The sequence below is a fragment of the Leopardus geoffroyi genome, chromosome D4, assembly GCF_018350155.1.
Source record: "Leopardus geoffroyi isolate Oge1 chromosome D4, O.geoffroyi_Oge1_pat1.0, whole genome shotgun sequence".
Classification (NCBI taxonomy): domain Eukaryota; kingdom Metazoa; phylum Chordata; class Mammalia; order Carnivora; family Felidae; genus Leopardus; species Leopardus geoffroyi.
In genome coordinates, this window is record NC_059342.1 from 88572116 (window position 1) to 88590415 (window position 18300).

General features: G+C 56.4%; 1 protein-coding gene across 1 annotated transcript in view; it reads left to right on the forward strand.

The window, feature by feature from the left end:
* HMCN2 (hemicentin 2) overlaps positions 1-18300 on the forward strand; it is a 145996-nt gene that overhangs the window by 17193 nt on the left and 110503 nt on the right. Inside the window, 7 exon segments of the mRNA XM_045470463.1 lie at positions 2727-2797; positions 3949-4107; positions 5384-5506; positions 13057-13228; positions 14116-14222; positions 15102-15222; positions 17302-17565. Of these exon segments, the coding sequence (XP_045326419.1) occupies positions 2727-2797; positions 3949-4107; positions 5384-5506; positions 13057-13228; positions 14116-14222; positions 15102-15222; positions 17302-17565 (1017 nt within the window).

Below are 18300 nucleotides of genomic sequence, written 5' to 3' on the forward strand. Positions count from 1 at the left end.
CCATGCATCAGGACAGTTCACAGGGAGCAGTGCTCAACAGCTCAGTGTCTGGAGTTGTACAGACCTAGGCTCATCCGTGCCACTTACTGGCTGTGTGTCTTTGGGCAAATTACTTAACCTCTCTGGGCTTCCATTTTCTCCTCTATGAAATGTGGGTAAGACTGAGACCTACCAGGTGCCGGGGAGGACTCAGTGAGCTAACGCTCTGGAAACATCTCGGCACGTGGACTGGTCCTTAGTCAGTGCTTAGTAAACTAGTGTCATTTTTTTAAACATCGGACGTGTATTATTACGTAATAAAGAAATAACCAACATTGAGTCAAATCACTCACTTTTCTCTGTCAAACTAGAGTTTGAGGCCCTCGTGTTGGAGCAAGACTGTCTTGCCCTGTGCCTTTTGTGAGACCTCACGCTGGAGCATAGGCCGTCGTGTGGCCGTGGGGGCTGGGCTGGCTCCTGTTCGCCAAGCCTTTGCTGGGTACCAGAATCCATGGCGGGGGGGGGGGGGTGTCCCTCCCTGGCCCCACCAGTTCTTACAATGATGGCTCTCAGCTAGGATAGATGGTGTTGTTATATGCCTCATTTTACAGTTGGGGAAACTGAGGCTGGACACAGTGAGGTCAGGTCTGGGGGACCCCACGGCTGAAGGATGGGGCCAGCATTGCAGTCAGCTCTGTCTGGGGGAAAAGCCTGAGGGTTTGGTCGAATCAGTTACCGCAGAGTTCAGAAAGTAGGGGTGCGGAGGGGGGAGGCTTGGCAAAGGCTGGAACAGCTGAGGGAGGGGTGCTGGACATGACGAATACATTCAGAACACAGAGGCAGGGGCCCTCAGGGGACGATGGATTCTTAAAGTGCCCGGCAGAAGGGCTGCTGTCCGCACTCTCCCTTGAGAATTGTGGATGAATGCCAGATGATTCCCCAGGCTTCCTTCCCTAAGAAGGACCAAGGTCTGCTGACTGGTTGATGAGTGTGGGAATTTTTGGGGGGTGCCTAGAATTTAGAATTCTTCAACTAAAAACGGTCCATTATTAGAGTTCACCGAGGACTCAGAGGAAATACTTTCCTAAGAAACTTGACATCCACGAACCTTGTAAAACCCCCATTGTGCATACGTCCGTAGGGTGAGTTGGAATTCCGGGTCTACGTGGCGAGTTGGAATTCTAGCCCCGTTTTCAGTGCACTGGTAGCCTTGTCTTAGGTTAGCTGTGGCTTTCAAGTATGGCTGTTAAACCTTTTTATTGGGGGAACATTTCGAATACACACAAAGGAAGCAGAGTAACGAATCGTCATATACCCACCACCAAGTATCCAAACCGCTCTCATTCATCTCTACCTCTTCCCACCCTCCACCCCAACTCAGTGATGATTGCTGTCTTTAGCTCTGGTTTTAGGAGGTAAAATTTACATACGCTGAAATGCACAAATCTTGGCTTTGCACTTTGGAGAGACCATATACCCACGGAGCCCCCATTCCTGTTGCCATATAGAACATTTCTGCCGTCCCAGACAGTCCTTTTGCCTCTCCCCAGTCCCCAGACAACCCCCGTTCTGATTTTTTTTCCCACCTTGGAATAATTCTGCCTGTTCTAGAACTTCTATAAATGGAACCATTAAACACGCACTCTTTTGTGTCTGGCTTCTCTCGTGCGGTGTTACGTCTGTGAGATTCATCACGCGGTTGCTTGTATTGGTAGCTTGTTCTGTTTTCTTGCTGAGCAGTATTTGATTATACGAAGAGACCACAGTTTGTTTACCGTTTCTTTGGTTGATGGACATTGGACCGGTTTCCAGTTCTGGGCTATTATGAGTACGACCGCGCTGAACGTTTGAGTACAAGTCTTGGTGTAGATGTATGTTTTCATTTCTCGGGAGCGAAATGGCTGGATCGAATGGTATGTGCATGCTTGATGTTTTTAGAAAGTTCTCTTGGCCTTCCAAAGTGGTTGGACCCCTTTGCATTCCTGCTGGCGGTGGACGGAAGTTTCAGTTGCCCTGTGTCCTCGCCTGCATTTGGTGCAGTCGGCCTTTGTAATTGAATTCTGTTCTTTTTAAATGAGCTAACAGGGGCACCTGGGTGGCTCAGTCGGCCAAGCATCCGACTTCGGCTCAGGTCACGATCTGGCGGTGTGTGGGTTCGAGCCCCGCGTCGGGCTCTGTGCTGACAGCTCCGAGCCTGGAGCCTGCTTCCGATTCTGTGTCTCCCTCTCTCTCTGTTCCTCCCCTGCTCGTTCTCTGTCTCTCTCTGTTTCTCAAAAATAAATAAACGTTAAAAAAAAATTTAAATGAGCTAATAAATGGATGGAGTTTCTGGAAGATTTCATTCTTGTTCATCAGCCTGGCGTTGGACAGCTCTCTGTTCCTTCGTCTTTCCAGAATTCCTTTCCCACTGATGGTGATAGAGATGGCCGTGTTCAGAAAAGATTAGGGACCATGGTTTTGAGGTTGAGCAGGGCGGGGGTTGCCCTCCGTCTCGCCTCTGTGCTCCCCTGGAGTTCTGGTCTGGTTTGGAGCAGGGCAGGGGGCTGAGTAGCCTGACCTCCCTTCCAGGTCAGATCCTGGCAGGCCCGGAAGCCTCTCTCCCTTTGGTGGGGGGGGGGGGGTCTCTGGGGCCCAGGCTTCACCCCCTTTCCCCCTGGTGGCACGTCTTGTAACTGCTCCCCCACCCCACGGAGGCGGTGTGTCTGGGAATCCAAGCCCACCTGGGCCTCTCTCTCTTTTCCCTGCAGATATTGGCCCGGTGACCCTCACGGCAGACCCGGCGGTGTTTCAGAGAGAGCTGAGAGAACTCTATGTGCAGGTGGGCCGCCCTGCCCCTGGCTGCCGCCCACCCCCCGCCTCCTGCCGTCCTTCCCAGTCCATGCAGAGGCCAAGGTCTTTACCCTACCCGGTGGCCAAGATGGCGGCTCCCTGAACCGCCATCACCTGCCTCCCAGCACTGCCGGGGGCCTGCACCCCAGCTGGGGGGTCCCGGAGAATCTGTACTTCTCGGGGTTCCTTCCTTCATTCGGTGAACCAAGTACCGACAGGAGTCCCTGTGCCTGGCACGTAGTAGGTGCTTATTATTCAGTGAACGGACGAAGCGGTAGCTGAAGGAGGATGCGAGGGGTCTCAGTGCAGACCCCCAAAGCCGACACACTGAGCACCTTGGTAAAGCATCTGTCCTTCCCCGCCTCCCGCCTCTGAGGACGGCAGCTTCCTGAAGGCAGGGGCCCCACATATCTGGCTCACCGCCGGGTCCCCCGGCACTCAGAACGGGGCCCAGCGCCTGGAGGGGACGGGAAGCGCTTGTGGGCCGGATGAACGGGCCCGGGAGAGATGCGTTACTGAAAAGTGACCCCGTTGCTGGGTGTGCAAAGCTGTCGAGGCAGGATGCGCTCCCTTCTCGCGGAGCTCCCGTCCGTGGGCCGGGAGGGCGGGAGCGTGTGTGGGTTGGTTTGGGACTGATTCCGGGGCAGAGAGGATTCGGGGGGAGGGCTGGCTGAGAATGGCGTCCTCTGCCCAACGCCCACCTCTCTCTCTCCCGGCCGCCCCCTGTACCCTCCGTCGTCCAAGCCTTGACCAACACGTGGCGTCTTTGGGGCATCTGTTAGACGTCCCGGAGCTCCCCTGCCTCCTCTCCATCTTGCTTCACTCACCGCAGTGGCAATTAAAGAGCCATGTCGTGCTTGTTAGCGCTTAGAGCAGGCCCCACGGGAGGGACCCCGCTCTTGCGTGGGTGAGCGAGCGAGCAGGTGGTACCACTCGCCTAAAGCAGGTTGGATGTGACCTTGTCTCAGGGAAGGAGTGCCGTGGCCTGGCCTCACCCATAGACGGGCGGGGACAGAGGCCGGCCAGAGGGGATTGCCCCCCTCCAGCCGCCCCCCCCCCCCGTCGGTGTCAGAGGCCTACCTGGGTGGGCCCCACCTGGAGGAGCTGGGTAGTGGCCCCTGACACACCCCTGCCCTGCAGGGAGGCGGTGACTGCCCAGAGATGAGCGTGGGAGCCATCAAGGCTGCCGTGGAGGTGGCCAACCCCGGCTCCTTTATCTACGTCTTCACGGACGCCCGCGCCAAGGACTACCACAAGAAGGAGGATGTCCTGCAGCTCCTACAGCTGAAACAGTCAAAGGTGAGTGGACCGGCCCGGGGAGCTCGAGCGTGGGGGCCCCAGGGGGGTCCTGAGGAAGCTGGGGTCCCCGGCGCAGGCAGCCCGGGCCCCCCCACCTGCCGAGCGGAGGGCGGGAGCTTCTCGTCCAGGGTCCCCACCGGCCCTGGAGGCCGAGCCGGTCTGGTGAAGTCCAAGTGTGTTCTCATGCTCTGGGCCCCCCCGCCCGCCTGGCGAGGCTCATTCTTGATAAAGACCACGCCACCCCCGGCTCCCCTCGCGCCCTGTCAGAGTCTGTGCGATCCGTCTTCCTCCTGGCGTCGCCTCTGCTCCCGTCTCTGCAGAGCGAGGCGCCCTCTTCCCAGTGCCTCAAGGTCTGGACTCTCTGCTGGGGCTTTTGCCTCTTGTGTTCACAGCCAGGGCTGGGGGAGGGGTGTGCACGGGACGGGAGAAGGGCCATCTGACTGTGTGACCTCCTCGGGTGAAGCTCTCGAGAGCTGGGACAGCTTCTCTGGTCTCCCGTCTAGAACAAACTCCATTCTCCAAGGTTCTTCTTCTTCTTTTTTTTTTCTTTTAAATTTTTTTAATGTTTATGTATTTTTGAGAGAGAGAGAGAGCGTAAGCAGGGGAGGGGCAGAGAGAGAGGGAGACACAGACTCCAAAGCAGGCTCCGGGCTCCGAGCTGTCAGCACACAGCCCGACGCGGGGCTTGAACTCATGAACCGTGAGATCGTGACCTGAGCCGAAGTCAAACACTCAACCTTAGAACCCACAGTTTTTCTAAGTGTGTGGCCTCCAGGGGCTACTGCTCGGGGCCAGCCGATTTCCATCCCCTTCCTTGTTGTAGATTTAATAATGGCTCCCAGTGGCTCAGTCCGGTAAGCATCCGACTTCGGCTCAGGTCACGATCTCACGGTTCGTGGGTTCGAGCCCCGCGTCGGGCTCCGTGCTGACAGCTCGGAGCCTGGAGCCTGCATCAGATTCTGTGTCTCCCTCTCCCTCTTGCTCACACACTCCCTCTCTCTCTTTCTCTCTCTCTCAAAAAAAAAAACATTAAAAAAATAATGGCTCCCATGTATTGAGGCACCCAGTATGCCTGGCCCTGTACCACACCCTTGACCTGCGTCGGCCCCGATCCCCTGGGGTGGGCGCTCTCATCATTCCCATTCTACGGACGTATCCGCTGAGCCCGCAGGGGAAGGGGCTCGGCCCAGGCCCCTCCTCCCTGGTTCTGGCCCTGCCACTCCACTCACCCCTGAAGAAGGTGGCCAGGGAAGCCACCTGTGTGTCCCTCTTCCAGGTGGTCTTCGTGCTGACGGGGGACTGTGGTGACCGCACTCATCCCGGCTACCTGGCTTACGAGGACATCGCCGCCACCAGCTCCGGGCAGGTGTTCCACTTGGACAAGCAGCAGGTGACCGAGGTGAGCCTTCCCTGACCGTCCTCGCCCCTGGGCGGCTGGGCTTGGTGGTCAGGTAGCTGTGCCACCCGTGAGCAGTGCTCCCCCTGTGGCCAGCGCAGTGAGTGCTGTGCTCCGGGCTGTATGAGGTCCTCTCGCCAGCCCCCCACCCTCTACCCGCCCCCACCCCAAAGGCAGGTGCCGCAGACTTCCCGATTTTGCAGGTAAAGAGGCTGGAGCTCGAAGAAGCACCCTGGGTCCCACAGGTGGTCCGGGCTGGCAAGATGGACCTAGCAAAATTTGCCGACAGTTGGGCCTCTGCTGTTTCTTCAGTGCCCCGCGTCTTTCTACCCCAGGGCCTTTGCTCATGCGGCTCGTTTTTCCCACTTCTCCTCCCCTGGCTCCTCATTTTCCCGGTCTTAGCCGACATGCTGTCCCCTTGGGAGACCTCCCTTGATTTCCCTTCTTGTTACTTAGCGAACGCCACTAGGCTGTGAGCTCCCTGACAGCCCGGCCCTTACGGGTCCTGTATCCCGGGTCCCGTCTGCTGCCGTATCCCCGGCACCTTATGCAGCCCCCAGCGTGGGGCAGGTGCTCAGTAAATAGCCGGTGGGTGGACAGATGTGGGGTCCCTTGCGCCCGAGGCCCTGGGAGGAGGAAGGCAAGAGAGATTGTGTGTGTGAGGCAGGCCCTGGCCCCAGCCAGCCCTGCTGTAGCCTCCAGGAGAGGGTTTTTTTTTTTGTGTGTTCTGTATTTATGCTCTCCGGGGCCGTGTTTAGATTAGCGTGCCTTAACTCCCTGTTGACAGATGGCGTTTATGGCTCTCCGCGACACATTGGACTTTATTCTTTGGCATGTGCACCTCCTCTGGCGCTGAGCCGCCCAACTGAGGGTGGGAGGCATTGAAGAGTGGAGGGATGGCTGGGTCCTTGTCTGGGGGGAGACCTATTTGGGTGGGAGCTGGGTGCTTGTCAGTGGCTAATCAGACAGTGCGGTGCTGGGCAGGGTAGCGGAGGACGGCCCTGCCCGGGTGTGTGGGGCTGGGCTCTCCTGTGCTCTCTCTCGAGGCGGGGAAGTTGGGGCGACTCCGCTGGCTCCTGGCCACAGTACCCAGCCTTCTGTTGTGGGAGCCTGACTCGGTGGTAGGTGTCTCACTTGATGGGACCTCCGGTGGCCCAGCATTGGCTGCCTCTGGGTAGCGGCCTGGATCTTCCTCCTTCCTGGCCACAGAGCTGCGTCATTCCAGATGTGCCCAGACATTCGGCAAGCCTGAGAAAGCGGCCGGGGCACCCGGGAGAGGGAACGGTGTCTTTGCCCAAGCCAGCGGGGGGCTCCAGCTGAGAGAATGACTCCTCAGAACTTGCAGGAGTCCCTAAATTATTGCCTCTGTCGTTAGCCCCTTCACCTTCCCAAGGTACGTCCCATGTGGCAGGAGCGACACGTTCTGTAATCTCTCTTCCCTTCGCTGACCGTGCACCTGCTACGCTCACCGCGCACAGCTTCAGGTGCCGGGCGCAGAGACAGAATCCATCCAGGTCCGGTCTCGGTGCTTCTGAGCCTTTACTTTCTTCCGGTTGTGGGGTTGGCCCTATGGGATTCCAGGGTCGTTAAAGCAAGGGGAAGATCCTCTCCCCCTGGCGGGGTCAGTTCGGAGCTTTTGCCATCCTTCAGTGGACGGGGGAGGCAGGCATCATGGCCCCTTGGGGGTGTGCATTTCTGGTCTCGGCTGAGCTAGGTCCAAGGCCCCCCTTGCCCTGGCACAGAGCCCCCCACCCCCGCCCAGCCCTGGCAGAATGGGCCGGAATTGCTGGGCAAAGCCCCTCATTCTGAAGCTTTCTCTGGCCCTGGGAAGTCCATTCTGGGGGCCCAGACCCTGCCCCTGTTAGCATCCGGCCCAGCCCGCACAAACGTGGCAAATCGCCCAGATTCTGCACATTTCTCAACTAGGAGAAAGGCGAGCTACCTTCTAAGGCAGTAAGTGTGGGGTGCAGGGGAGAAGGGGAGCTCTGACCAGGTGGTTCCAGTTAACAGATCAGGAGGCACCGGCCCCAGAGATGACTTCATCCCGGACTCTTCCCGGAGAAGGCAGCCCGGTGGAGGTTTAGGGCCGCATGCCGGCTTCGGACCCCAGCCCTGCCACCTGCCTGCCGTGTGACCCGAACTCAGTCCTTAACCTCTCTGGGCCTCCGTTTCCCCCTGTGCACGGCTGGGTTTTTGAGAGCCCCTGCCCGGTGAGACGGGGGCGCTGTCCGGACAGGCACCCAGAAGCCCTTGGTGAGAGTTCGTGACGGCTGTGGCTCCAGCCCCCTGCTTTGGTGTGGAGCCCAGAACCCATGCCAGGCTCCGGCACACCCCCCCTGGAGAGTAAGGGCTCTCTCGGAAAAGGTTCTCAGGACCCGAGCGCCCAGCGGTGGCGCCCAGCTGGCAGGGGCTGGTGCCCTCTCTCCATCACTGCCTGCCGGGCTTCCTGACCCAGGCTCCACGGTCCGGTCCCAGCTCTCTGCTCTGCGGTTCTCGGGCCCTGTAGGCCCCTGGCCTCCCCGCTCGGCCTCCTCGGCCGGCCTGGCTGTCAGGCATCTGGAGGAGGGGCCCCAGGGGATGATTTATCTGCCGTGAAAGGCCCAGCGGCAGCCATCTGGCCAGGGTAGCAGCTCCAGATTCTTTCCATCCTTCCCTCTCGGTGACAGAGAGATGAGCCCCATTGCAGCACGGGCTCACGGGCCCCCGGTCCCGCTAACATCTGGAAGCCATTGTCTTCGCCAGATAAACATTGAGCTGGCTTGATGAAGGCACTCCGCTCCGAGGGCTCCCCAGATTCCGCTTGGAGCCCTGGGGGGATTGTAGGGTCCAGGAAGCCCGTCCACAGGCCTGGATGCACAAGGGATCCGAGCTGGCTGAGGGCAGCACCCTGGTGGTGACGGGCTTAGGGCAGACCCCGTGGGCATGCCGCCGCCTGGTGGGGTCCCTGGCACTGAGCTCAGTCTGAGCCTTCTCTGCCGGTCGGTAGCCTGGACTCCTGGGCACCGTCCCTCCGTCATCCTAGAACAAGCTCGTAGTGACAGTTGCAACGCAACAGTGCGTGTGATTTCTCTGGGTAATTGTCAGCTGGTGCAGCCACCGCCTTCAGGCAGCTTTGCTCGGTTGTGATTTCCTCCCGACCCCTGACAAGGCCCGGCCCTGGGGGAAGACGACAGTGGTCCCGGAGCTGTAGCAGCAGCTGCCTCACCTCGCTGGCTTCTGTCCGCCTCTCCAGATGGGAGCCTCGACCGCCGCTTCCTCCCGCCAGCCCCTGTGTGTGCGCAGAACCTTTTCAAGGGAAACATTACTTAGAACGCTAGACGAACGGGTGCCTGGGTGGCTCAGTCGGTTAAGCATCCGCATTTCGGCTCAGGTCATGATCTCACGTTTTCGTGGGTTCAACCCCTGCCTCAGGCTCTGAGCACTGACTGTGTAGAGCCTGCTTGGGATTCTCTCTCTCTCTCTCTCTCTCTCTCTCTCTCTCTGCTCCTCCCCTGCTCAAGCTCTCTCTGTCTCTCTCAAAACAAACCAAATTGAAGAAAAAAAGGAAGAAAGCTGGGCGAAACAGAAGAAAGAGGGACCTCCAAGTATACAGAGAAGTGAGTGTTCGGAACCTGGGATTCGTATCCTGTAGTAACTGACTACAACGTGTAGATGTTCCAGCTCAGTCTGGACAAAATGTATTCACTTTTTAAATCTTGGGCACTTTCTTCCAATTCCCTTCTTTCCCTTTTCTCTCTCGCCGGCGATCGCACAGTAGGACTCTGATGCGGAGCAAGGTTGGCCGACATGTAGCACACGAGGCCCGCTCTCGGACCCCGTATCCCAGCAGACATGACTCATCAATCACAGAACGTCTTCTCACTGAAGCTGAATGCGGTTTCCACTTTTGCCAGACAGTATCCCAGGAAGCTACTTCCAGATTAGATTTGATTGGCGATTGATCAGGTTTGATTAGATTGATCAGAATTGGCGAGCGCCAGGGTACCCCTGTGGTTGCCTAGGGGGTATATATTCAAGTCATGGCATACTTGTTCTTTGCCAAGGACTTTTTCTTTATAAAAAAAATATGATCACGGAAGATGTTAAAGATAAAGAAAAGTCAGAAGAAGATAGGAGAAGGAAGAAACACAAAGAGGGAGGGAGGCAAACCAGAAGACAGACTCTTAACTGTGGAGAACAAACTGAGGGTTGGTGGAGGGAGGCGGGTGGGGGAGGGGCTAAATGGGGGATGGGGACTGGGGAGGACACTTGTGGGGAGGAGCACTGGGTGTTGTACGTGAGTGATGAATCACTAAATTCTGTTCCTGCAGCCAGTGTTGCACGATGTGTTAACGAACCAGAATTTAAATCAAAACTCGAAACAGACAAAAAAGAACCTATGTCCCAATTAGATTCAGCATCTAACATGTTTACCCCGCCTGCTTTATCTGTCTCTTCCTATGCCTTTTGTTGAGTCGTGACACCTTATCCGTAAATAGTCACGTGTGGGTTTTTTAAAAAAAATACATATATGATCTTGGACACAGCCCACGATATCCTCTAATAAAATGAATAGTATTCTGCTGGTATCGTCCGATCCCAAGTTCATATTCAGTTTCCCGAATTGTCCTCAAAATGTCTTCGGTAACACGTTTTGTCAAATCGGGATTCAATCAGGGGCTGTGCATTTCATTTACTTGTTGTGTCTGTTACGTCCGCTTCCATCTGGAACAGTCTACCCTTTTTTTAAATTTTTTTTTTTTCAACGTTTATTTATTTTTGGGACAGAGAGAGACAGAGCATGAACGGGGGAGGGGCAGAGAGAGAGGGAGACACAGAATCGGAAACAGGCTCCAGGCTCTGAGCCATCAGCCCAGAGCCCGACGCGGGGCTCGAACTCCCGGACCGCAAGATCGTGACCTGGCTGAAGTCGGACGCTTAACCGACTGCGCCACCCAGGCACCCCGAGTCTACCCTTTTTTTAATGCCACTAACTTGCTGGAGAGGCATCGGCTGTACAGTATCCCGTGTTACGGATTCATCTGATTATTTCCTTATGGTGTCATTAATTTGTTCCCTCACCCCCCGTATTTCCCCTAACCTGCCAGTTAGCTCTCAGTGGCTGACTAATGGAAGCCAGCATTTCTGGCAGGAATATTTCATGGTTGGTGCCGTGTGTATTTTCTGTTGCATTGCCCCGGGAGGTAAATAATGTCTGATTGTCCCGCTCTTCCTGATGATAGTTTGATTCCTGGTGAAGGTGGTGACAGCCAGCTCTCGGTGCATGGTAGGGCCGCATTTTTCCCCTTATGACTCAAGCGGTCTGTGGGGTAAATGCTGGGGCTCCACATGGACGTCCAGTTCCCCACCTGCCTTCCATCTAATGGTTGTGGCGTCCGTGGAGGATGCTTGCCTGAAACGATGATTTCATTAGGGGTTGCAAAATGATGATTTCCTCATTGCATCGTCTCTTTCACATTCATCAGTGGGCGTTCTTCCCTGAAAAAAGAGCTTTGGCTTCTCCAAAGGGATGGCTTGGTTTTTTGAGGCACAGTGCCTATGGAAAAGGCAGGGATCGCACTTAGTTCTTTGTCTTTAATTAGCAGGTTGCTTTCATTGGTGGCAAATGAGGTTTTATTGTTTTGAATTTCGCTTTTCTTTTTTTTTTTTTTTTTCAACGTTTATTTATTTTTGGGACAGAGAGAGACAGAGCATGAACGGGGGAGGGGCAGAGAGAGAGGGAGACACAGAATCGGAAATAGGCTCCAGGCTCTGAGCCATCAGCCCAGAGCCTGATGCGGGGCTCGAACTCACAGACCGCGAGATCGTGACCTGGCTGAAGTCGGACGCTTAACCGACTGCGCCACCCAGGCGCCCCGAATTTCGCTTTTCTTTGAGTATTATGGGCACACAGATTCTTTAAAGTTTATTTATTTTGAGAGAGAGAGAGAGAGAGCGAGCGAACGTGCACAAGTTGGGGAGGGGCGGAGAGAGAGGAAGAGAGAGCGAATCCCAAGCCGACTCCACGATGTCCGTGCAGAGCCCAACACGGGGCTCGATCTCACGAACTGTGAGATCGTGAACTGAGCCGAAAATCAAGAGGCAGACGCTGAACCGAATGAGCCACCCGGGCGCCCCGGGGCACACAGATTCTATAGTTCAATGTGTTTCAGTTGATTAAAGTCATTATTCTTTTAGGGGTTCCAGTTGCCCCAGATTTAGCCAATGGGAGCTCTTTTCTCTCTGCGCTTATGGTGCTAATTTGTTGGACAGTGAGGTTCCTGTTTCATTTTGTTTAGTTCAAGAAGCATCCCGTGAAAACCTTAAAGTCACTTGGCCCCGGGGCCGGCGGGGGTGCGGGGGAGGCCCCCTCCGAGTCCTCTTGCCTGGTTTTCTTACTGGAAACTGTGGGATGTGGCTGCTACAAAGGCAGGGACCGGGATGGAGATGAGTCAGGTGACTGCCAGGTGAATCTGGTGGCCCTGGTCAGGAGGTGTGTGCCCTGTCAGACCACACACAGTGAGCACATGCTTCCTGAGTACCCTGTCTGTGCCAGACGTTGAGCTCGGGGCACGGCGGGGGGTCTCTGCCCTCCTGGGGCTCCCAGGCCAAGAGGGAAGACAGGCGTGAATGTAGCCAGGAGTGGGTTGATAAAGAAGGGGCAGGTCATTTCTGTCAGAGAACAGCGTGTGGGGGGGGAGCTGCCTAGGGAGGCCCGGGGGTTCAACCCTAGAAGCGTGGGGAGAGTCAGGGGCACGCTGACCTTGAGTCGGGTTGGACAGCTGCCTAAATCCTAGGACAGGACACGGGGGCTTGAAGATCGTGGTCAGGATTTGGAGAAACTCAACAATTTTGTGCTCTGTGAGATAACTTAGACTGGATCCGGGGTTGCTGACATGGGGTCTGTGCATGCATGGGGGAGGGGGGTCTTTGAGAACCCCCCCGCCCACCAAAACCATACTTTAAATGTGTACCTGGGTGGGGGAGTCCTCGCCTGTTGCCTGCTTCTCAATGGGACCTGTCCAAAACACTTCAGATTTTAGAATGAATAAGCACTTCTAGAAACCAGGGACTTAGGATTTCTCAATATTGTGAAATGAATCAGGAGGAGACTCCATCTTGGCAGCAGACCCTCTCGGTCCTGCTTAGAGAGTGTGCTACCCTGGCAGGAATGTGGCCTGAGGCCCCTTGGGGGGTGACAGTAAATCACATTGCTCTGGGGGAGATTCCGGATCTCCAGCGTTCATCTGTGGGTAGGAGGCATCAGGAAGGCTTCCCGGAGGAAGTGGTGGGTGCCATAGAAATTGGCCATTCCCTCTGAGCTGCCTCAGTTCAGGCGTCACATCTCCCAGCCGACAGGCCAGGAGGGTAATGATGTGTGAACTGGACCTCTTGTAGAGCGGTGGGAGTGTGGGGGGACCGGGGGACCTGGAAAGCCTATACGCTGCCTAAAACCCAGGGTGGGGGACTGGATTCTGCTGGCGACCTGTTAGAGACCTGCCTCCAGTGGGTCAGACACAAGCGGGACCACAGGCACCTCTGCTGGCATCAGCTTCTCATAACCTGCCTCCCAGGTGCTGAAGTGGGTGGAGTCAGCGATCCAGGCCTCCAAGGTGCACCTGCTATCCACGGACCACAAGGAGGAGGGCGAGCACACGTGGAGGATTCCCTTTGACCCCAGCCTGAAGGAGGTCACCATCTCCCTGAGCGGTCCGGGTCCCAAGATCGAAGTCCGCGACCCGCTGGGTATGTGCACCCTAGGACTGGCCGGCCTCTGCTTTGGCCCCAAGACTGAGCTGGGAGTCCGGGGGCCAGGGGGGACAAAGAGAGAGACCCGGGGTGGCGGTGGGTTTGGACACAAGGCTCTGGGAATAAGGAGGGTGGGGGGGGGTGCCAAGTGGAGGGCAGAGGGGGTGCCCATGGTGAGTGAGGAAGCAGGGAGGCTGTTAGCAGCCAAGGGAGGGGAATTAAAACAACGACGGTCCTGGGGGCACCTGGGTGGCTCAGTGCCTTAAGCATCTGACTCTGGATTTCACTCAGGTCACCATCTCACGGCTGTGAGATTGAGCCCCACATGGGGCTCCGCATTCAGCTTCACATTCTCTCTGTCTTTCCATCTGCCCCTCTCCTGAGTGCGCCCTCTCTCACGTGCTTGGGCTCTCTTTCAGTCTCTCTCTCTCTCTCTCCAAGAGTAATGATGGTCCCTGGGATGCAAGGTTCACGCGGAGTCTTACCCATATTCTCTCAGCGGGTCCCTACGGTGGGCTAACAGACCAGTCGGGGCAAGAATTGGTGGCATGCCACCGAGATGGGAAGCTGGGGCTCTGGGAGGTGAAGTGATCTGTCCAGGTCACCCAGGGTCGGTGTGATTTGGACCCAGCTACCTGGCCTCGTGGAGCTCCGAGGATGTCCTGGGCCCCCAGGTCTGGAGGCAAGGTGTATGGCCCACACCCGGGGGTGGATGAGGCTGGAGTGTAGAATGAGGCAAAGGCCCGAGCACCGCCTAAGGCCTTTGTCACTTTCTCTGGGAAGGCTGAGGCTGGTGGTTGGAAAGACCATGGGTTCCTGGCAGAATGGGGCCTCTGTCACAGTCAGGAAAGATGTGGGGACAGAAACCCTTGGGCGTTCCACAGGGAGGATCCTGCAGAAGGACGAGGGCCTCAACGTGCTCCTCAGCATCCCTGACTCTGCCAAGGTCGTGGCGTTTAAGCCTGAGCATCCTGGGCTGTGGTCCATCAAGGTACGGGGCCCTGGTGCCCAGGGAGGGGACCAGTTTCACCGAGCTGAGACACTGTCTCCCTCCTGCCTGTCCTGAGAGCCTTGGGGCCCTGGGAGGCTGGGGGCTGGAACATGGGTGGCGAGGTGGGCGTATCAGTAGAAGCCAAGGGTCCAGAACAGAGGAGGAGTATTCTGCTTTGCACCAGTGAGAGGAAGTAGAGCGGTTTGGGGTTAGTTAGGGAACTTTTAAGAAAGTTGGAGAAGTGATTTGAGGGTCCAGAGGTGGGTGGCTGAGCCGGCTTGAGGTTCAGATACCTATCCTGTGAAGAATGAACGAAAGAAGCAAGGGTGACCTTGGGGGGAAGGATGGCTCAGAGGGACAAGGGCTGGCAGGGGGAGCAGGGCCCACTCTAATCTGTAAGGTGCTGGGGGCCAGGGACTTGGGGTAGGCTGGGCTCCCGGCAGAGTGTCCTGGGATGGGGGAGGCTGCCGCTTGGAGGGATGTGAGCTCCTGCTGATTGGACAAACATTTGTGAAGCACCTGCTAGGCTCCAGGCCCTGGGCTGGGCGTGGGTGCTGCAGGGGAGGGGGCAGCATTGACTCCTGCCCTTCAAACTCTGAGCGGCTTTGAGCCAAGAGCTCTAATGCCAGTGGGGAAGGCAAGGCAGGGCTTAGACGTGTAGGGGGACAGACAGAGCTGCAGGTGTTGGGTTGGGGGGAGGCCAGAAGGGCAGAACAGCCTCAGGGGTCCCACTCAGGACACTACCGTAGCTGAGGCTTCTTCTGCTTCATTTGGGGAGTGTCATGCTGGGCCCCCATAGGTAAGTTGCCCATGTGTCTGTCCCGGTGCTGGGGCACTGGAGGCGGATGCCCTGGTGACGTGGGCCGGGGCCTGTGCTAGGTCTATAGCAGCGGTCGCCATTCAGTGAGGATTACGGGTGTCAGCAACATCGACTTCCGAGCCGGCTTCTCCACCCAGCCCTCTCTGGACCTCAACCACACCATTGAGTGGCCCCTACAAGGTATGGTGCTCCAGACCCTGGGGACGATGCAGATCTGCCTTCTGAAGAGGCGGGGCTTGCCTTTGGGAATCGGGGAGCCTTGGGGGGCAGGCTATGAGTGTGTGACTGCAATGTACCCAGAAGAGGCTGGCTTGAGCCATTCTCTCAGACCACAGTGAACCGAGCCCAGGGCCAGCACCCTCTCCACTGGTCCCCACCCAGGTGACGCCGTGACCATTTACCTTTAGAACACACTCCCTGCCCCCAAAGGCCCCCAGGACCTTTGGCTGTCCCCCTTACTACTCAGTCCACACTTTCTTTTTTCTTTGTCCAAACTTGTCCGTCTAGAGCTTCTTCGGTTTTCCACGGAACAGCAGGCTAGTCCGACAAACTAACAGGTGCTAGTCAGTTGTTAGCTCACTTGAAAAGGAGAACAGTATCTTACTCCAGAGGAATGAATGTCCTGATGGACATTCTGATGTTCCGGAGGCTGATGGAGGTTGAGAGCCCAGGGGGATGTTGGAGTTGGAGGCACAGGGTCAGTTTTCTGATGAGAAGCCACCCCCTGGGATCTGGGGTTGCCTGTGTGTCCCATCATGGTTCCATCTGGAGGAGGAGGGCTCCAGAGCAGGCAGGGGCTCTTGGCTCGGGTTGTCCGAGCTCCATGCCAGAAAGTACCGTCTGGTGGCCAGATCAGGGGTTCCAGTGTATAGTTTGGGAAGTATGGTCCCTCACCGTGGGGCCATCAGAGGACTTTGCTGGGACCAGCTCAGAAGAGAGAAGGGGAGGGATCTAGACCAGGTCAGGTCAACTCGGACCACTGACTAATGACCAACACGGTGCATACGAGATCCTTAGAGCTTTTGAGCGTGTGTTTGCTCTAACTTTTGTCATCGTTGTCAGCCCTTATTGGTTCTGTGCGAGGACCATCTCCAAAGCGAAAGGGGGCTGCTTGCTCATTTCACGTTTGTTTCTCCCAGCGTCAGGAAGGGGGGAGGCAGGGAAGCTTGGTTCCCGTTCTAGAGCCAGGAGAGAAAAGAACTCCTAAATGCAGCGCGCGAGTGGGGATTGAAAACTGAAGGGTCGCCAGGACCAGTCCCCAGTGGAAGAGAGTGAAGGGGACCTTCTTGGGACCTTTTTGGGACCTTCTTGGGTTTCTGCTTTTGATAAAGATGTGGTTTCCAAGAAAGTTTTAAAAACAAAGGGAGAGAGAAACAGCAGGGCAATTGCAAATGAGAAGTGATTGGCACTTGGCTTCAGTGCTGGGGCATCCGGGAGTCTGGAGGCCGTGGCTATAGCTGGACAGCAACTGCCCAAATACAGAGGACAGCAGCTACCTGCCGTTGGCTGATTGTTGCCACATGTGAATGGAGCCCAGTGCCGACACACGTTATTTTTCCAAGGAATCCGGACTTCCAGATTTTGATGTGCCCTTTCCAGATTGTTCTCCACGCTTCTTCAAAAATGTTAAGGCGTTCAGATTTTTATCCAACCACACCCTCTGTTCCCTGGTTTGTGATCTCTGAGACGAAACACAGTAATCACTGCCTGAAAAGGGAAAGACCCGAGTGAAGTTCCCAAATCAACTAAGGGAATTCAGAAACCCAGCTCCAGCTCTGTCTTTTCTGGAACAGGGTGAAAAGCCCGGGGCTAATAAGACAGAAAAGAAAATCAAAGGAAAGTGGACCGCGGGCGGGGGAGAGAGGATAGGCAGGAGTCAGCGTTCCCAAACTAGCGTGTGTCTCACCTTGGCTGGTCCCAGAGCCTGCCCGATGACAGCCCACACCAGAGTTAACGGGGGGAGGGTGGTGGTGGAGAGAAATGCCCCCTCCCAGTTCTACTCCATGAGAGCCCGAGTCTGCAGAGTGGAGGTGATGCAGCCGTGGGAAGCTGTGGTGTGGGTGGACAGTGGCGTTTCAGGACCACGGACAGTAGCAGGCCCCCTCTGCTTATCCACCCCCCAGCATTAGTTGGCACAGCAAAGAGGTGAGGGGGCCGCGAGGAGGGCCAAGCAAGCTGGGTCCCTGACTATGGTCTGAGGGCCCCTGCTTGGGGAGGATCATGGGGCCAGCATCTTCTTCCTCACCCTTCCCTCCGCAGGGGTGCCCATCTCCCTGGTCATCAACTCCACGGGCCTGCAGGCACCCGGCCACCTGGACTCCGTGGAGCTCTCACGCAGCTCGGGGCAGCCCCTCTTGACTTTGCCCATGCAGCCCCTCTCCAATGGCTCCGCCCATCAGCTCTGGGGCGGACCGCCCTTCCACGCCCCCCAGGAGCGCTTCTACCTCAAGGTGAAGGGCAAAGACCACGAGGGGAATCCCCTTCTCCGTGTCTCTGGAGTTTCCTACAGTGGGGTGGTCCCAGGTGAGTGAGTAGCGCTCGTCACCCCCAGCGCCCCGGCTCACTTGGAGACTCACTTCTTCCCGGAAGCCTTCCCTGATTGCGTGATATTAGAAAATTAAACTTCTATGAGCAGGAAACTCTGCAATGCGTTATGCTAAATACTGGGATGGTTAGTACAAAGCCATCCATCTGCCCATCTACCCATGCCTCCACTCACACATTCGTCTCTCCACCCACCCTTCATTGACCCAAACATCCATCCATTCGTCTGCCTATCCATCCATCCACCCACTCATCCATGCATCCATCCATCCAAATAGCCATCCACCCATCCACTCATGCATGCGTGCATCCATCCAAATGTCCATCCAACATGCATTCTGTGTCAGTCCTGGTGCTAGGCGTTGTAGACACAGCAGTGGGCAGGGCAGCGAGTATGGGTCTGCTCTTCCATAATCCTAATCATGGGAATACTAAGCTAGTCACCATTTTGAGCACTTCTCATGAGATAATCCTGAACCAAGCACCTGCCATACATTAGCTCATTGAGTGCTTCTGAGATGTGTCCCCATCTTATAGGTGGAGAAGCTGAGGCTACCCATCTCACAGGGTTGCCCTGAGGGTTCCATAAGTTAATACACATAACAAGACAGCTCTTGGGTGCTCTGAGGCTGTGCCCATGATGTGGGCATCGTGGACTTGGGCCCTCCAATGTGGTAGCTGCTGTTACTGTTATGTCTTTGTAGGCACGGGTCA